The sequence below is a fragment of the Cydia amplana genome, chromosome 15, assembly GCF_948474715.1.
Source record: "Cydia amplana chromosome 15, ilCydAmpl1.1, whole genome shotgun sequence".
Lineage (NCBI taxonomy): Eukaryota > Metazoa > Arthropoda > Insecta > Lepidoptera > Tortricidae > Cydia > Cydia amplana.
This window is the reverse complement of record NC_086083.1, coordinates 4,351,919-4,368,730: the sequence shown is the minus strand read 5'-3', so window position 1 is coordinate 4,368,730 and position 16,812 is coordinate 4,351,919. Positions and strand designations below refer to the sequence as shown.

Genomic DNA, 16,812 nt, shown 5'->3' with positions numbered 1-16,812 from the left:
AACTTAATGAATGTAAAATAGAATATAAGTGTTCAGTCAGGGTCATAAACAGCAATCGGAAAAGTTTAGGCTCATTTAGGATCGTGACTGTACCTGCATATTTTATTTCGATTGCAGTCGGGGACCTCTGAATGGGAAAATTTTGATATCAAGGTCCCCGACTGCAATCGAAATAAAATATGCAGGTACAGTCACGGTCCTAAATGAGCCTAAACTTTTCCGATTGCTGTTTATGACCCTGACTGAACACTTATATTCTATTTTACATTCATTAAGTTGAGTACCTAACATAACTAAAAATTATTTACTTTTTAATAGAATTTATTATTTAAACATTTTTTTGTTTCGTGCAATTGCAACGCCTTTTCTTTATAGACAAGCACTTGTTGCAAATTACTTGTGGTTGCCTTATCTCATGCACCACTCTTTTTAACCCCCGATGCAAAAAGAGAGGGGTGTTATAAGTTTAACGTGTCTGTCTCTGTATCTGTCTGTGGTATCGTAACTCCCAAACGGATGAACCGATTTTCGTTTAGTTTTTTTGTGTCATAGATAATTTTATCCCGAGTGTTCTTAGCCATGTTTCATGGAAATCTGTTCAGCCGTTTGAAGATCATCAGCTCTTATAATCTTATAGTCGGGGGGGTTTTTATTTTTTTTAATTTTGGTTAGGTTAATTGTAACCTAACCAAAATTGTTGTGTGGCTCTTACATCTCGCAGCTCTTACACAAAAAACCTATGTGATCGATCATATATTAAATTCTTCTTTGCATGTTCTCAAATGAACACTCAACCTTTGGTCCAATTACTCAAAGCAGTTTTAAGTTTTTGGAATAGATCCGCAAAATCCCGTTCATTTTAGCTGAAGCTAAATGAAAATCCAATTACATAAAATCATATATTATTTATTACCATTAACATAATTATAAATTATTATTAACCCACGACATAATATCTGTTATTGACATAAGTTTTATATTTTGTGGCCTAGAACACGACATTGATACTTTGAACCAATAATCAGGTGCCGCTGGCTTCGTGCAGGGCGTACTCTGGAGTACCAAATGGCCGAAGACTGTCTGGACGTCCTAGGCACCGCTGGACACACAAAGAGCAAAAGACCATAGCGAACTCGGCGCTGTCGACTGGACGGAAACGGCTTTGGACAGAAATTCATGCCGGTCTTTGGTGTCGGAGGCCAAGATCCACGTCGAGACGTCGCGTCACAGCAGTAAGTAAATTAGTAACTATGCTGAGGGCTTCAGTGCTGTGTTCTACAGTTCACACATGCTCCCCATTTCTTGCTTAACAGTTGTTTTAGTAGTATTTAGTTAGATATAAGTCTAGTTGTTTTAGTAGTCCAGTGCGCAGAAGAGCGCGACGCCGCGCTTGATCCAGTGCGCTTGCGGCTTGTGCGTGGGCAGCTCGATGGTCATCACGTAGTTTGTGGAATGGCCCGTGGTAGATAATGTGCCAGCGCGCACCAAAGTCTTGTACGTGGGACAGCAATATAAACCCTGCGCTAGTTTGTGACCGACTTCTGGTTTCATGTAGATTATCGCCATATCTGTCAGTTATGACATATTATTATATTTTATGAGTCTGAGTAAAGGGGTGACAGAAAAATTCTGGCACAACTGGGCCTGGGCCCGTAGACAACATGATGTCCATCGCTAACACTCCGTAGCGAACGAAACGCAACTATCACTGTCACACTAAAATATGAAAAGGGCCCTGCACACGCGGGGCGAAGCCGCGATTCGCGCACGAGTGTGGAGGGGGCTGAAGAGTGATAGAGAGACACAAAGCGATTCGATAACGAAGCGATAGCGATTGTCACCTTGGCTAGGCCGCCAGTTCACATACTCAAACTAGATAAAAATAGGGTAAACTATATAACGGCAGTAGTGATTGATAAGTTTATATGCGGTAAGATTCGTAGGTGGTATTGAATGAAAATGTGGCAATTCGTGTATGTTCTGAGCGCCACTCTGCTGAGTCCAACAACTTGGCTCAAACTTAAATATTGCCAACTTGTCTCTGATTTTGCTGATAAATAATCACCTGTGTACAACTCCTTGGGTCTACTTTCCTCGAGCGACATGTCCCCCATGTTCCACCGAGCGCCCTCGAGGAACAGGCCGCGGACGCAGCAACCGTCGTCGTATTTCTTCGCTGGTGCACCAGCTAATGCCTAACAGAGACATGGTCGAAACATTACGTGGGGAACCAACTTTTTAGTAGCACGGTAAGTTGTGGGCAAAGGTGACCTCCTGTTTCCATCATCAGATCAGCTCGATAGTACAATCGCCATCAGATATATCTAGAGTTTGCACGACGGATCCTAAATGTATGGGAAGATCTCCAGATCCGGATAATTTCATACATTCCGGATCCGGATTTGAAAGGATAGGATATATCGGAGCGGCCAAGGTGCTTACAAATAGATATCTAACGCCTTGACAATATAGAGGCGTGTTCAAATGAACACGCCTCTATTGTCAAGGCGTTAGAGTGCGTGTTCAGATATTTTTGACCACCTCGGCCGCTCCTATATATCTGATGGCGAATGTACCAATATTGCATATTCCAATATTGCATTGTCACCCGAGTGTCACAAACACAACCAATCTTATGGAATGTCTCACATTAGTACTAGCGGCAGCCGCTTGAACTAATTTTACTCCATAAGATTTAACGTAAAAAAGCCGACAAAATGAGGGCAGCGCCAGTCGTGCACCTAGCGAATAGGTACGAGTAGCAAACTAACCTCAAACCCATAACCGACGGTGTCAATGGCGATGACGTGTTTCCTGGCGTAGTTCTGCAGCGCGCCCGTGAGGAAGGCCTGCGGGAAGTAGAACCCGGATATCCAGAACACCTTCGGTATCCCGTGGTCGGTCCACTCCTGCATGAACTTCACGCGGAGAATCAGGTCCTTCACCCATGCCGCTGGAACAGTGGGTAAGTTGGTAAGAGACGTTTATTTTAAGATAATTACCAAGGTACCATTGATTTCAAATATAAAGGTCTTAGTTTAAGAATTTAACTCTCCAAAAGAATATTACAATTCATTAAGTAAATACATTAGAGTTACAATTTTAATTTCTGGTATTCTTTTTTTTTGTTAGTTCCCGTTTCGCTGGATTCCTGTTACGCCGGATTTATTTATTATCATGCCGCGATCAGAAAGGGATTAGAAATAACAGATTTCCATACACTTACGTCAAAATCAATATGGATTGACAGCTATCTCAATCCCTTTCTAATCGAGATTCAGTAATACGCTAGGACGTGACAGGACGTCACGATGCGAATAATATGTTATATTATATGAGAATCCGACGAATCGAGAACTGTTTTTTTGAGATGCACAATACGTAAAGAGTGTGAGTGTGTGCCTGAGTGTGTTGTGTCAAAATATTGTATGAGTTACCCAACGGTTTGAGTGAGGGGTACGCCTTGGAGCTCCACATGACAGGCACCACGTTGATCGCCAGGCTGTTGGACATGTTCTCAAGCGCCTGAGACATCACCACCAAACCCTTTAGGGCCTTCAGGAGATCACTGACAATAATAACATTACCATGATTTCCTTGCAATAAGGAATATTACGCGAAACTGCGTAGGGGGCGCCACTCCCACAATAAATCACAATCTAAGGGTCTACCGCAAACGAGAGAGTCGAAATTTTGTTATCTAACCTCTCTATCACTCTTTATAAGTTACCTACTCTATGGTTTACTAAAGGCGCTAGTGCTGCACTCTGGCGGCAAAACATTGCAGTAATTCTGCCCTAGTTCATATTGATTCAGAATTATCAAACATGTGCTCACTTTAGGGAAGTTGTGATGACTCCCAACAGGCGGTTATATCTAATCGCCTCCTGGATAAGTACTGTGTTCAGAGATTCCTTGTAAGACACTGGGTACCTGTTGACAGATGGATATACAATGAATAGTGTTCTAAAAAGTACCATCACCATGAATCTAGTATAGTTTGTCCTTGTCACAGTCTCACATTTTTTTTATTCCCCACCGTAAATTTAGTATGGATTATGGTGGGCAACAAATAAGTTCGACCAATCATAGTGTCGCATTGCGTATGGTTTGTCCCTTACGGACGCACGGACGCATATACCTACCACATCTATTAGGATCCTACCATCTATGGCCATCACGGATGCAAACGTATCTGAACTGTAGAGGGTAGCACTTGCTTCGACGTGAAGTGTCAATGTACAGTTTATGTTTCCGATTCAGGCAACTGGCAGACCCTCCAACACGCACTGCCCCTGTTTTTGACCATATCTCGTGTACAACTAATTATTATTAAGTAAGGGCAGCCTTGTATGGAGTAAGCACTCAAAGATTACTTATTTATCTATGGTAAAGGTCAAAATGAGCACAATATTTCTACTAACGTAGCAGCGATATAGCCAAGATCTAGTTTCGGTGGCAGAGAACTTAAGATCTCCTTGGCAGCGCGCTCAGTCTTCTCTTCAGCTGATAATCCTCCTTCGCCGGACGCGTCTCTAGGTTGCAAGTTGCGCAGCGTATCTGTATCATGCGGTAAGAAATTATAGTTTTTCAAAGGACTGTCTCATTTCAAACATAGACAGACAGAATCATACTATCTTTGTCCTACTAGCACCCGAAAGGGATGAGTATAGTTTTCCTGGTTGTTACTGACTAACAAATTGGTTTGACCAACTATAGTAATCACTATAGTATAGTAGTAACTGTAGTAGTAGATTATCAAGCCAATTTATCCTCTAGCGGCCCACCAAGTACAATTGGCAATTAAATTATTTTTAACGGTCTAGGGAACAAATCAAATTAAGTATTATAATGAAAATTTTTATTTGTGTTTTTTACCTAGTCACACTACTATAGGTATATATAGCTGGTCAACCAAATCTTGTCAGTAAAAAAAGGCGCGAAATTCAAATTTTCTATGGGACGATATCCCTTTGCGCCTACATTTTTTAAATTTGCCGCCTTTTTCTACTGTCAAGATCTGGTTGACCAAGTATAAATTATAGACTGAAATAGATATCATACACCAAACAAAAAGTGACCGTGGTGGCCTAGTGGTCTAATGGGTGTTCTAGTGGTAAGGAGTCCTTACTAAGGGCGTTAGCCGTGTAATCTGAAGCCGCCGGTTCGATTCCCGCCTCGGCCACCGGTGGACACGGTCACTTTTTAGTGTATGATAATTGATATCTACTTATTTAAGTTTTTTATTTTTAACGGGTCACTCGAAATGATAAGTAGATAGTGTCAACAAACGAATCCATACTAAGATTAGCAGCAGTCTCGGACATGGCGTAGCTGATGTTTGCGTTGCTGTGCAGACCGAACAACGACGGGTCGTCGTTGAGAGGCAGCGAGCGGATGTACTTCGTATAGTCGTCGATGGTCGCCGACGCGTGTTGCTACGTAGACAAAAAGCAATCATTTCAATGAAATCGGCATGCAATTGACCGCATTTCACCGCAAACCATGCAAAAGACAAGCAGCAAGCTAGCAAGCAAGTAGTGGCAAGCTCTCAGACATCTAGCGGTTGATAATGGACACGCCTATGGGCATTATTATGATTGCAGATCAAATCTAAATGGGCCCATATCCTCTATGGCATCATTAGCTTCACATTTTGACGTTACAAATAACATAAGTAGAACCAAAACTGAAACGAAATTGAGCTTGGAATATCCATCATAAAACAATTTAGCTAATAAACTTATTACATGCTTCTTGGCGTGCTATAAAACTCTACGCAGTACAGAACGTGCAACTGGTGGTCCCTCTTATAAAGCCAGCATCTACAAATATCACCAAACCTGCTTGTAGAACCCGTTCTCGTCGAAATAGTACTTGTCGGTGAGCACGGCCGTGGCGTAGTAGTCTCCGAGCAGGCACATCAGGCAACGCCGGTCCCAGTCGTCGGTCACGCGACCGCCGTAGTTGATGTGGCCGGCCACGTAAGTTAACATCTGGATAATAATTAGTGTAAGGTCTGAGTGGACGCTCGAAGTGGAGCGTTCGGCGGGGCGTGCAGCGTGGCGTCGGGCTCACAAGTGATTTGAGCAGCGTGCACTAAGGCCGCTCCTATACGTTTGCATTTGTTTAACCTGCACGCCGCACGCCCCGCCCCGCTGCACGCCCAACTCGAGCGTCCACTCAGGCCTTACACTTAGAGATCATGCATGTTCAGTTTTCATAGCAGTAAAGCAATCGAGACAATGTATAATCAGCATAAGGTTATAAGGTACAGTCGGCCAAAAATATGGTCTACCACCCTACGGTTGAGGTTCGTTTGAACATCATGAGACAACAAGGTCGATTTGACATGAATGTCAGTGACAATTGTCAACCTTAGCGACCGTTAGATCTCGCACAAACTTTTGTCAAAACTGGTAGACCACTCTCTTGGCCCACTGTACCTACCTACTGTCGTTTTTCATTTAGTAAATTTCTTTATCATTCCTGGCATTTACCTTGCGAATAGCGATTCGCGATCATGGAGATTTTGTCCTTCTGTCATTAAAGTTCGCTAATGCTTCGTTTCGTTGAAAAGCTGCTATGCCTGCTATTTACCACCCAACGCCTCAACATTTTATTAACACAGGGAGAACAGTAGTCATCTCTAACACACCCGCGACGGTACTTCTTTGTACTCTGTGAGGAACAAATCTTGAGGTCACCCTCGGTTAACTCTTAGGGAATGTCAAACCCACGTGGTCCGAACTTGCGACAGTCGATCACCACGCCGTGGAACCGACACAAGGAGATGGCCACTGGAATCTGACACCGAGAAACATCTTCCAACGACTAGGTATAGTTGGGTGAATCAACTTTTTCTTGTCACTCGTTGCCATGGTTACGTTCTCCTGGGTCACTCTTTAAAACCGGATTTTTAGGCATTTAAATTCACCAAACACGCTTTTTTGTGATACTTATAAACCCTTTCCATTGAGGGTCGTCTACCAAGCGTGTACAATGTCTTCTAACAAACAATGCTACTATTGGCTGACCGGACAGAATAACAACAAGAAATAGTTGATCCACCCAGCTACTCTCCCACTCTTAGAACATACCCGCAACGGCACCTCGCTGTACTCTGCGAGGAACATATGCAACTGCGACATGCAAATCTTGAGGTCGCCGTCGGTGAACTCGTAGGGAATGTTAAACCCAAGTGGTCCGAATTTTCGCCGCTCCAGCACCACGCCGTGGAACAGGCACAATGAAAACAGCAGCCACTGAAATCCATTAAGTTTGTGACAATCGTAAACAGGTTTGTCTAAGAGCATTGTCATATTTTTCGATCTGAAAACGGATGTCGAATACAACCACGAAGAATGTATACAAAAGTTTACTTTTGTATTTATTTATAGGTACTTTTTTATTGTTAAAATGAAACAATAAACACGCACAAAGTTTAAGTTGATGCCATAGGCTGCCTTTATTCTAGCGAGTCATACGACATCCGATATTGAATCGGAAAATATGAAAACGCTCTATCTGTACGTGGATGGCGGAATATAATTATTTATCTTGGGTTTCCTTTATGCTATCTGTAACGTAGTCTAATAGAGTAAAGGTCTCAAAGAAAGAATCGAGAAAGGACATGATTTTACAGCTGACTCTTGGACTTTGAATTTACATCTGACTTTTCGTTTCTATAAAATTTTCAATCTAACATGATAGTGTATTATAGGCGATTACAGGACTAAAGTGAAACCGAACCTTAAAATTGGGCACTTTGGAGTCGCCCGAGCTCATATACTCAGCAAAGTCTGGGACCTGATTCATGTAAGCCTTGAGTAAGTTGGCTTTTATGCCCCTAGGAGGCTCTACAGTCATTTTGTATCCTGGAAATATTAAATAGATATGAATATTTAACACTTGGCGTATTTTTATCAACAATTATAGGTAGGTACCTAGTCGCATTGTTAATTCATCAACCCACAATGGAACCAGTTGTGTACAAAAGTGTATGTCGAGGACAGCGAAATTCAGTTCACAATTTGATTAACGAAGCTGTCGGGAATACTGAAATCAGCACGGATATGAACCACATCCTGAACTTTTCGAACTAGGACAGTTGTGGAAAAATATGATCCACACCAATTCTAAAGCCATCATACCCTGAGAAAGTAAGGGACAGGTTTGTACAGCATTGCAAGACGAGATGCTGGCGCTGGCTTCTACTCACCATTTTGTAACAAAGCGACCGGGAAGTGCGGGGAAGGCATGGCCGTAAGCCACAGCCTGAAGTCCTTGTGCACCATCTCTGGTGAGATGTGCTCCACGTTCAGCTCAAGCACCGGCATCCACGATGGAGACAAGTGACAGTTCTGTATAATAGCCCAAAAGTGAGTAGATATCGTCAGATGATAACCAAAACTCACTTGCATAAAAAAATGAAAATAAATAATGTTAAATTTCTAGTACGGCTCACTATGGTCCTGTACGGCTACCATGAGTTGACACTTGACGTTTACGCTAGCGACTGCGTCGACTCGATTGCAGTCGATCTCGCTCGCACTGATATGTATTAGTGCGATCGAGTTCCCGCAGTCGCTATGGTAAATTTCAGATACCAACTCATGGAATCCGTGCTGAAGTGGTCGTAGTAATTAGTTGGTTTTGGCTGTCACCTAACGATATAGGACTGTGGTACTTTGAACCGATATTTATGAGCAGTGATTCTGTACCTAATTTCTAATAATAAAACTTAGTAGATACACTCCTGGCATAGGTTCACTCCTATATTGTGAACCCTATATCTCACATAATACCGTCTACGTCTACAAGTTGTTATATTATATTACTACTTGCTCGTTTGCATTTCAATCCTTCAAAGGAATAAATATTATTCTTTGCCATTACCTATCAACATTAAGAACATAGGTACTAAGCAGAACCACATACCTGGAAGAACACCCAATTTCCAAAATCACAACCTGTTCTCATCATAGCTTCAGCGAGCGGACCCTGGCCTTGACCAAGGGAGATGCTCTCAAAACGCTTCCCCATCTTCATCTTATCCGCAAACTTAAGTAAATCTGTAAGAAAACTTAAGTATGAAACACCCTTAAAAGAGAAAATTCACTACAGATGTAGTGCATAATTATTGTCCATCGTTTTTCCACGGAAACGTACGAACGTGTCTTGCTATTTCAGTCAGTCTCGGTACAAAAAGGACCGAGGTTGACTGAAGTAGCATGCCACATCGAATGTTTCCGAGACCTCTGTACACGAGGGTTATGTCAATAAATATTAGTCCCGAAATTCAGCTAGGTACCTTTTACTAGAAAATCTACGCGCGACTTCTTTACCAATCACTTGAAATCAGTCGTCAAATCGTCTTTATGTTACGAGTACCTACCTACCTATTAAGCGGGCCAACTCGAAGGTTCTAATCTAATGGAATATAATGAGAGCTACCGCGTGTAATTTCGCCGCTAGGGGCGCTAGTGTAGTTGGAGGTCTTTCGAAATGTTAAATGCATAGAAGTTTTGGGGGTTTCAAGCTTTTTTATCGCTTTTTTCACTAGTTATTCATAATTGTGGTAAATTTTTGTCCATCTTTGATTATAATCATGGTAAACAATAGATATAAGTAGCTCAATAAAAGTTAGTGGTTAAAAAAAAGTGCCAACTAAAATATATACAAAATTAAACAGTTTGAAATAACGGCAAATTTAGACGTTAAAATACCTTTGTGTATATTACAACGTATTGATTTTATAAAAATAAACATAGCAGAATTTTGAGATCTGTTTTCCTGGACCAACATCAACAGTGGCGCCAACTGGTGAGCAAAAAAACGCTAGCCCTCATTCTTACCAGCAGCCGGGTCTGTGCCAGTAGAAAGCACGAATATTATCGGAGAGAGCGGGTCGGACTCGCCGTACAGCGCCGCTAGATCCGCCGGCTGGGGCTCCACGAAACGACCCCCCAGCCCCACCACCACGTAATCCTGTTCAAAACCCATTAAGGTCAACCAAGGTAAATGCACAGACAAGACATCCGCTAGACTGAGCATAGTAGCGCTACCCCCTCTGCCACAAATATACGGTAGTTTTACTCCATTTTCGAGTTAAAGTGTCTTTGTGTGACGTCCGTGTCTTTGAACGGACCAATCACGGCACGGGACTCGCTCACCTCGTCCCCCGCACCCCAGTATTTTTGGCAGCATCGGTTTCATGAAATAATTGCTCTAAACTCCGTCTAGAGGATTCCTAGTCTATGGGTAAATGCGTCTCTTGTGGTAAATGCGTCATTTGAAGATATCTTCGAAACGCAACATATTATTAACTATTATAGCCATCTGCATTAAAAGTTCAGTGATCACACTTCAAACAGAAAGGGTTGCAATAGTTCTAAAATGTTCCGTTTAGAAGAAATCTTTAAAAGACGCTTTTACCTCAAGTGACGCATTTACCTCGGTTGACCTTACCTGCATAACATTGCTTGTAAAAAAACAAATTCATAGATGTGAAGTGTTTCAATAAAGTTGAATAAGTTTTAGGAAAGTGAATTTGAAATAAAGGCGTATTGTCATTGCTCGTAAAGATGGCTATATACTCGTGTAGACGGCACCACTTTTTGATATTTAACTTTAACACATATATCAGTGAAAGAATAAGCATCAAAGTCAAATGGCGTTCTAAAAGTTTTAAAAAGATGGCAGTAAATTTACTGTGACTACAAAATTTACTTTGACAATCCGTCTCTATACTAAATTCTCTTTGGGTTTAGGAAGCTGTTGGTATTTGAGATGTGCTATAAACAATTAGTCTACGAATGGATCACTGGACAAGCCTTCTACATAGGTACCTGTAATCCGGGCACAACTTTATCGGGCCTCAGACATTTTAGCACCAACAGTTTTTGGAATGAGTCAAGCTGAGTGTCCAACGGTTTAGGATACGCTAGCCTGAAAATGTATGGTCAAAAATTAGTTACACCTAAAAAGACCAAAAAAGGTAGGTGCATGGTAAGTAGGTACTTAAATGTAAAAAGATAAGAGGATAAGATGATAAGTAAGTAGGTAAGGAGATGTAAGAAGTTTCGTATTATGCTCGTGGCTCAAAATACGTCGCAGCAAAAAGCAACATCGCTCACTTGTTGCGCAAATAGTTATATTCGATACAAGTGCGAAAAAGAGGAAATTAGAAACGAGTGGCGATAAATTAAAACACGACCGAAGGGAGTGTTTTAAATCGACACGAATTGCGAATTACCTATTCGCAGGTGTATCGAACAACGTTTTACAGTACATATGGCACTTTAAAGTTTCGACATACGCATGAAAAGTGCTATTTTACGCACTAGTGCGGAAAAGTAGCCCCATACTGTAATAACTATTTTTAGACATCACGTAAAAAATGATCGAATTTAACCTGTCAGCTCCCATAAAAAATATACTCATTACTCATATATCTGATCTAAACATTGAAGAGTTTCAATCTATATTGATAATTATTTTTTTGCCATAAGTATAGTCTGTGCGGAAAGAGAAGAGTCGTGGATTGTATGCGGCCCAATGCGTTTCACGACTCTTCTCTTTCCGAACAGACGGCCTAGCTAAAGCTCGCTCCAGGCTATGTGCGTGAATCGCGTGCGAAGCCGCGAACGCGAGTGTGGAGTCGATTTCGCTGTCTGTGAAAATCGACTCCACACTCGCGTTCGCGGCTTCGCGCACGAGTGTGGAGGGGGCTTAAGGTGACAATCGCTATCGCTTTGCCATCGAATCGCTTTGTGTCTCTCTATCACTCTTCCATATTAGTGTAACAGTAACAGTTGTGTTTCGTTCGCTACGTAGCGTTAGCGATTGGCATGTTGTCTACGGGGCCAAACTCTTAAGTGTAAGGTGCAGTGTAAGGGTGTAGTGGACGCTCGAAGCGGAGCGTTCGGCGGGGCGTGCAGCGTGGCGTCGGGCTCCCAAGTGATTTGAGCAGCGTGCACTAAGGCCGCTCCTATACGTTTGCATTTGTTTAACATGCACGCCGCACGCCCCGCCCCGCTGCACGCCCAACTCGAGCGTCCACTCAGGCCTTACACTAATTATTATCATCAATTACGCACTTATGGGGGTTCATAGAGTCGTAGTAACCCTTAAAGTGCTTCAACTGGCTCGGGAAGTCATCAACGAAGGCCTTCATCGTGGGAACGGAAGCCAGCTGCTGCATGTCCAACCACATGCGTTCCGAGATCCATTTCGGTTCCGGATTTTCAAGTTCCTACAATTCAAGTTGTGTTCATGTCGTGGCCAGATCTTAGTATTGATTAATCTCATTATGTGGCAATCATATTTCATGAAATCGGTTGGCCACATCATGAAAAAGTCAAACCTAACCTAACCACATCATAATACACATAAACATATAAGATACATGTACCTACCCTTTGTGACTGAAAATAGATGGATACTATGACGTCTATACAGGACGACACCATTACAGGGCTAAGTTATTTAGGTCCACTTGCACCATCCTACTAACCCGGGGTTAAGCTGTTAAACCGTTAACCATGTGTTAAATTGTCCTGGTAACCATGGCTCCAGGTTTAACCGGTTAACCCCAGGTTGGAATGGTGCAAGTGGCCCTTAGGGTAATAGGAGTAGGTTTAACCTTTTGGAAGCCAATGACCGATATATCCGCACCGTAGGTTCAACGCCAAAGACCGATTAATCAGTCACAGACCACAGAGCAACATAGACCTACGAGCATATGCATAAAGTTCAATTTGAGTTTTGACACTTCGGTGACGTAGCATCAGCGTGACAGCTTTTGTGTTTGACACGGCGTCGAAAAGGTTAAATACTGAAAAGTAGAGTAACCTGTGTTTAGTTTTCGCCATTTTCAGGCAGTTTTACTCACCTCCTCAATTTTACCCCCATTCAGTAGGAAGTTGAACTCGGTATGTCGGATGACTCCCTTGTCCATCAATATTCTAGCACAGAGTAGAAAAGCGAACAGAAGCTTGTGCTTCTCGAACAAACTCCTGCACACGTTGACGTAGAGCAAAAACGTGAAGTGCTCTATGATGGTTTCTACTCGCTCAATAATATCCTCTGTGGAAAAAATTTCTAACTAATAACGCTGCTAATGAAAACCGACCAAATTCATGAATGAAATTACACGTAAAAAATCTTAAGATTTGTTAAACTGAAATTATAGAAGTGCATTTTCACTTAACTGTGCACCATAATTGTCACCAAACTGACAAATCTGACAAATCGTCAATGTTAAATCCCATACATTTTGTCAGGAATGTGACGGTTAATTAGACTTTACTAAAACACGACTTATCGCGCTAGTTAAAAATGAAATTACCCAGAATTAACAACGAGCTAACGCACTCGACATAAATATAATAACATCGATTCTCCACGAGTGTATTTTTTTATGACAGCCATATCAATAGATCATTAATCTAAAGATGTCGATTTCAAACACCATATGGTTTTTGAAGATCTCTGGATGGAAATACCTCATAAATGTATTTTATGGTTTATGGATTGGATAATAAGGCTTATGACACAATGAGCATTACGATTTAAAAGAAAATGACTCCACAAGTACCGTTAGGTTCCGTCTCCGCCATGGACCTGATGAACAGCTTCACGAACCACTCCAGCGAGTACTGGTACATGGGGTCCACGTTCGCCATCCCGGACAGACAGAAGAAAAGGATCTGCCCGCGATTCGCCACGGGCACGTAACCTTGCCGAGCGTCGTCGATCTCTATGGTCGTACGCTCTATGTCTTCTACTTTTATCTGTTGGTTTACATATCATAGTTGAATCAAAGATTATAAACTTGAGATATTTTCAACGCAATGCCCCAAAATCAGATATATTTTAAGCTTGAGCCAGATTCCGATCATCAAGGGCTTAAGCATGTTTTTATCAGTGGTAAAAAAGTTAAGACCACGAAGTAAAAAAAGAGAAGGGTCACTTAGTAGTAAGATAATCTATAAGACTTCAGAGTTTTGTTTTTGCCTATCGAATTTGGAATCCACCTCTTCTAAAGAAAGTTCATAATATGGTCATTTTTTTTTTTTTTTTTTTTTTTAAAAAAGAAATAAAAAAAAAAATATAAAGATTAATTACAAAAGTATCGGTAAACCAGTAAGGTTTGTCTCGATACCATTTACGGTTTGTCATAATTGGTTATGACCAATCTTATCCTCATTTTATTTTGTACGAGATCTAAGAAAGCTATTTGACCTTATAGTCTATTATAAGGGTGTTTAAGTCCCATTCAAAGTGACTAACCAAGATTTCAGCGCTCTTTATCTTAATAGCTTCTAGGGTCAAAATCAAGGGTACATCATCCACAGGCGACCCTTCGCTGTTGGACAATCCGTACAGAATGTCCGACTGCATCTCCGCCAGCTGTGAAGCCATTTGTGCCCGCGTCACGATCAGCTGACCTCTCAGCTCTTCCAAGTCTGGCCGTTCTTGAGCTACTACGATGGATAAAAGCTGTTCTGCTAGACCACTGGAAATGTTCGTTATACTTTTTAATTATCTGAGCTTCCGGTAGGTACAGACATGTTTCTTCGACCGTTAGTACAATTTAGTGGAGAATACAGTTTGAGCAGTAGGAAAGAAATAAAGAAAAAAAGCGGCCAAGTGCGAGTCGGACTCGCCCATGAAGGGTTCCGTATTTAGGCGATTTATGACGTATAAAAAAAAACTACTTACTAGATCTCGTTCAAACCAATTTTCGGTGGAAGTTTACATGGTAATGTACATCATATATTTTTTTTAGTTTTATCATTCTCTTATTTTAGAAATTACAGGGGGGGGGGGACACACATTTTACCACTTTGGAAGTGTCTCTCGCGCAAACTATTCAGTTTAGAAAAAAATGATATTAGAAACCTCAATATCATTTTTGAAGACCTATCCATAGATACCCCACACGTATGGATTTGATGAAGAAAAAAAAATTTGAATTTCAGTTCGAAGTATGGGGAACCCCAAAAATTTATTGTTTTTTTTCTATTTTTGTGTGAAAATTTTAATGCGGTTTACAGAATACATCTACTTACCAAGTTTCAACAGACGGACAGACGGACAGACAGACAGACAGACATGACAAATCTATAAGGGTTCCGTTTTTTGCCATTTGGCTACGGAACCCTAAAAACGACATCGACACCACGTTGTTAATATTTTTTTGTAAAACTGGCGCCCAACCAAAAATTATTCCATAGACATGAATTCCAAACCGCGCATTACAATTAAAGGATGAAAGGTTTTCTACGTATTACTTACCTCGGTACGAGCGCAAAGTTGACGATCTGCACTTTGACAGAAGTCTCAGGAGTATAACGAGGGTTCGGCAACTTAGTCGTGATATATAATCGGAACCCCGGCATGTATGGGATGAGGGAATCGCCCAGCTTTAGTACCAGTTGACCAGCTTGCCGGAAGTATTGACGCTGTATAAAAGGAAATATTGACGTAATCAGGAATCTTAAAAAAATTGGTCATTCTTATTGTCATCAAAAACAATTATCGATTTAAAAATATATATATTTCAACTCGGGGTCACGGCAAACCTCGACGGCGTTGGCGGGATGACCTCAACGCCTATGACAGGAATTGGTGGGAGACGGGTCAAGACCGGGATACGTGGAAAGGGAGGAGGGAGGCCTTTGCCCAGCATTGGGCGGACACTCTAGGCTCATATAAATATAAATAAATAAATGGATTGGATTTTACCTTTAACACAGGATCCAAAGCTGGATCTAGTTCTTGTCCAACGTTCTCCAATAAGATTGGTTTTCCGAAGCGCAGTGCCGACTCAAAATTTCGCAATAAATCTCGGTCGTTTGGCTTGACGACTACGATGCCGTCAATTTTTCCCTGAATGCAAAGGAAAAGCATTACAGTACACCCTTCAGCTTCATAAAATACGATTTCAACTCAGTACGTTTGGGAAGTTAATGACAAGTCATGATCATCAGCGATTCAAATTGGAAGTTAGCATACGAGTATACTACTACACAAGCTGATTTGCGGCTGACATCATGTTGAACCAGCAGTTCTCAATATCGAGGTATGTAAAATGTCTCATTCTAAGATAAATAAATAAATAAATAAAATAAAATAAATACATGGACATTTTTACACAAATTGACTAAGCCCCACGGTAAGCTCAGGAAGGCTTGTGTTGTGGATACTCAGACAACGATAGATATAATATACAAATACTTAAATACATAGAAAACAACCATGACTCAGGAACAAATATCTGTGCTCATCACACAAATAAATGCCCTTACTGGGATTCGAACCCAGGACCGCGGCTTCACAGGCAGGGCCCACGGGACCCACTAGGCCAGACCGGTCGTCAATCAATTCATAGAAACATTTCGATAATGGTATTGTTCTGTGACTTCTCAAAATTCCCGTATTACCATTGCTCTGATCCACTTATTCGCCTGTGTCTGCGGATCGATGATGAGGGGCCACCGTCGGGAATTCGAGATCAAGACTGCCGACTCCACGGAGAGAGGGTCCCGAGGTAATCCGTACATCTGCCATGTTCTGAAGGTACAAGAGTTTAATTTACCCTGAATAATATATTCATAAATAAATAGTGAACCAGTAATGTTATTAAGCTTAGAAAGACTGGTTCTGAAATAAGCGCATTGACATTAAATTTGAAATATTCACCTGATTTCGACAGCGTCGCCCAAAACAGAAAGCGGTGTGGCACCATGTGTATGAGGTACTTGCACGTCCTGTAACGTTGGTGTCACTTAAATTGCATCGTAG

General features: G+C 41.5%; 1 protein-coding gene across 1 annotated transcript in view; it reads right to left on the bottom strand.

Moving 5' to 3' along the window:
* Positions 1–1,351: 1,351 nt before the first annotated feature.
* The window catches only part of LOC134654506 (dynein axonemal heavy chain 1-like), a 69,025-nt gene continuing 53,564 nt past the window's right edge, over positions 1,352–16,812 (bottom strand). Inside the window, exons 65-86 of the mRNA XM_063509952.1 lie at positions 16,711–16,778; positions 16,452–16,581; positions 15,754–15,897; positions 15,304–15,470; positions 14,296–14,521; positions 13,601–13,796; positions 12,896–13,089; positions 12,102–12,256; positions 10,851–10,950; positions 9,858–9,990; positions 8,941–9,074; positions 8,222–8,363; positions 7,753–7,877; positions 7,101–7,265; positions 5,844–5,996; positions 5,303–5,438; positions 4,425–4,560; positions 3,838–3,933; positions 3,438–3,568; positions 2,772–2,953; positions 2,066–2,195; positions 1,352–1,568 (exon numbers count right to left, since the gene is read on the bottom strand). Of these exons, the coding sequence (XP_063366022.1) occupies positions 1,354–1,568; positions 2,066–2,195; positions 2,772–2,953; positions 3,438–3,568; positions 3,838–3,933; positions 4,425–4,560; positions 5,303–5,438; positions 5,844–5,996; positions 7,101–7,265; positions 7,753–7,877; positions 8,222–8,363; positions 8,941–9,074; positions 9,858–9,990; positions 10,851–10,950; positions 12,102–12,256; positions 12,896–13,089; positions 13,601–13,796; positions 14,296–14,521; positions 15,304–15,470; positions 15,754–15,897; positions 16,452–16,581; positions 16,711–16,778 (3,258 nt within the window). The 3' untranslated portion in view covers positions 1,352–1,353. The remainder of the gene's footprint in view (positions 1,569–2,065; positions 2,196–2,771; positions 2,954–3,437; positions 3,569–3,837; positions 3,934–4,424; positions 4,561–5,302; positions 5,439–5,843; positions 5,997–7,100; positions 7,266–7,752; positions 7,878–8,221; positions 8,364–8,940; positions 9,075–9,857; positions 9,991–10,850; positions 10,951–12,101; positions 12,257–12,895; positions 13,090–13,600; positions 13,797–14,295; positions 14,522–15,303; positions 15,471–15,753; positions 15,898–16,451; positions 16,582–16,710; positions 16,779–16,812) is intronic.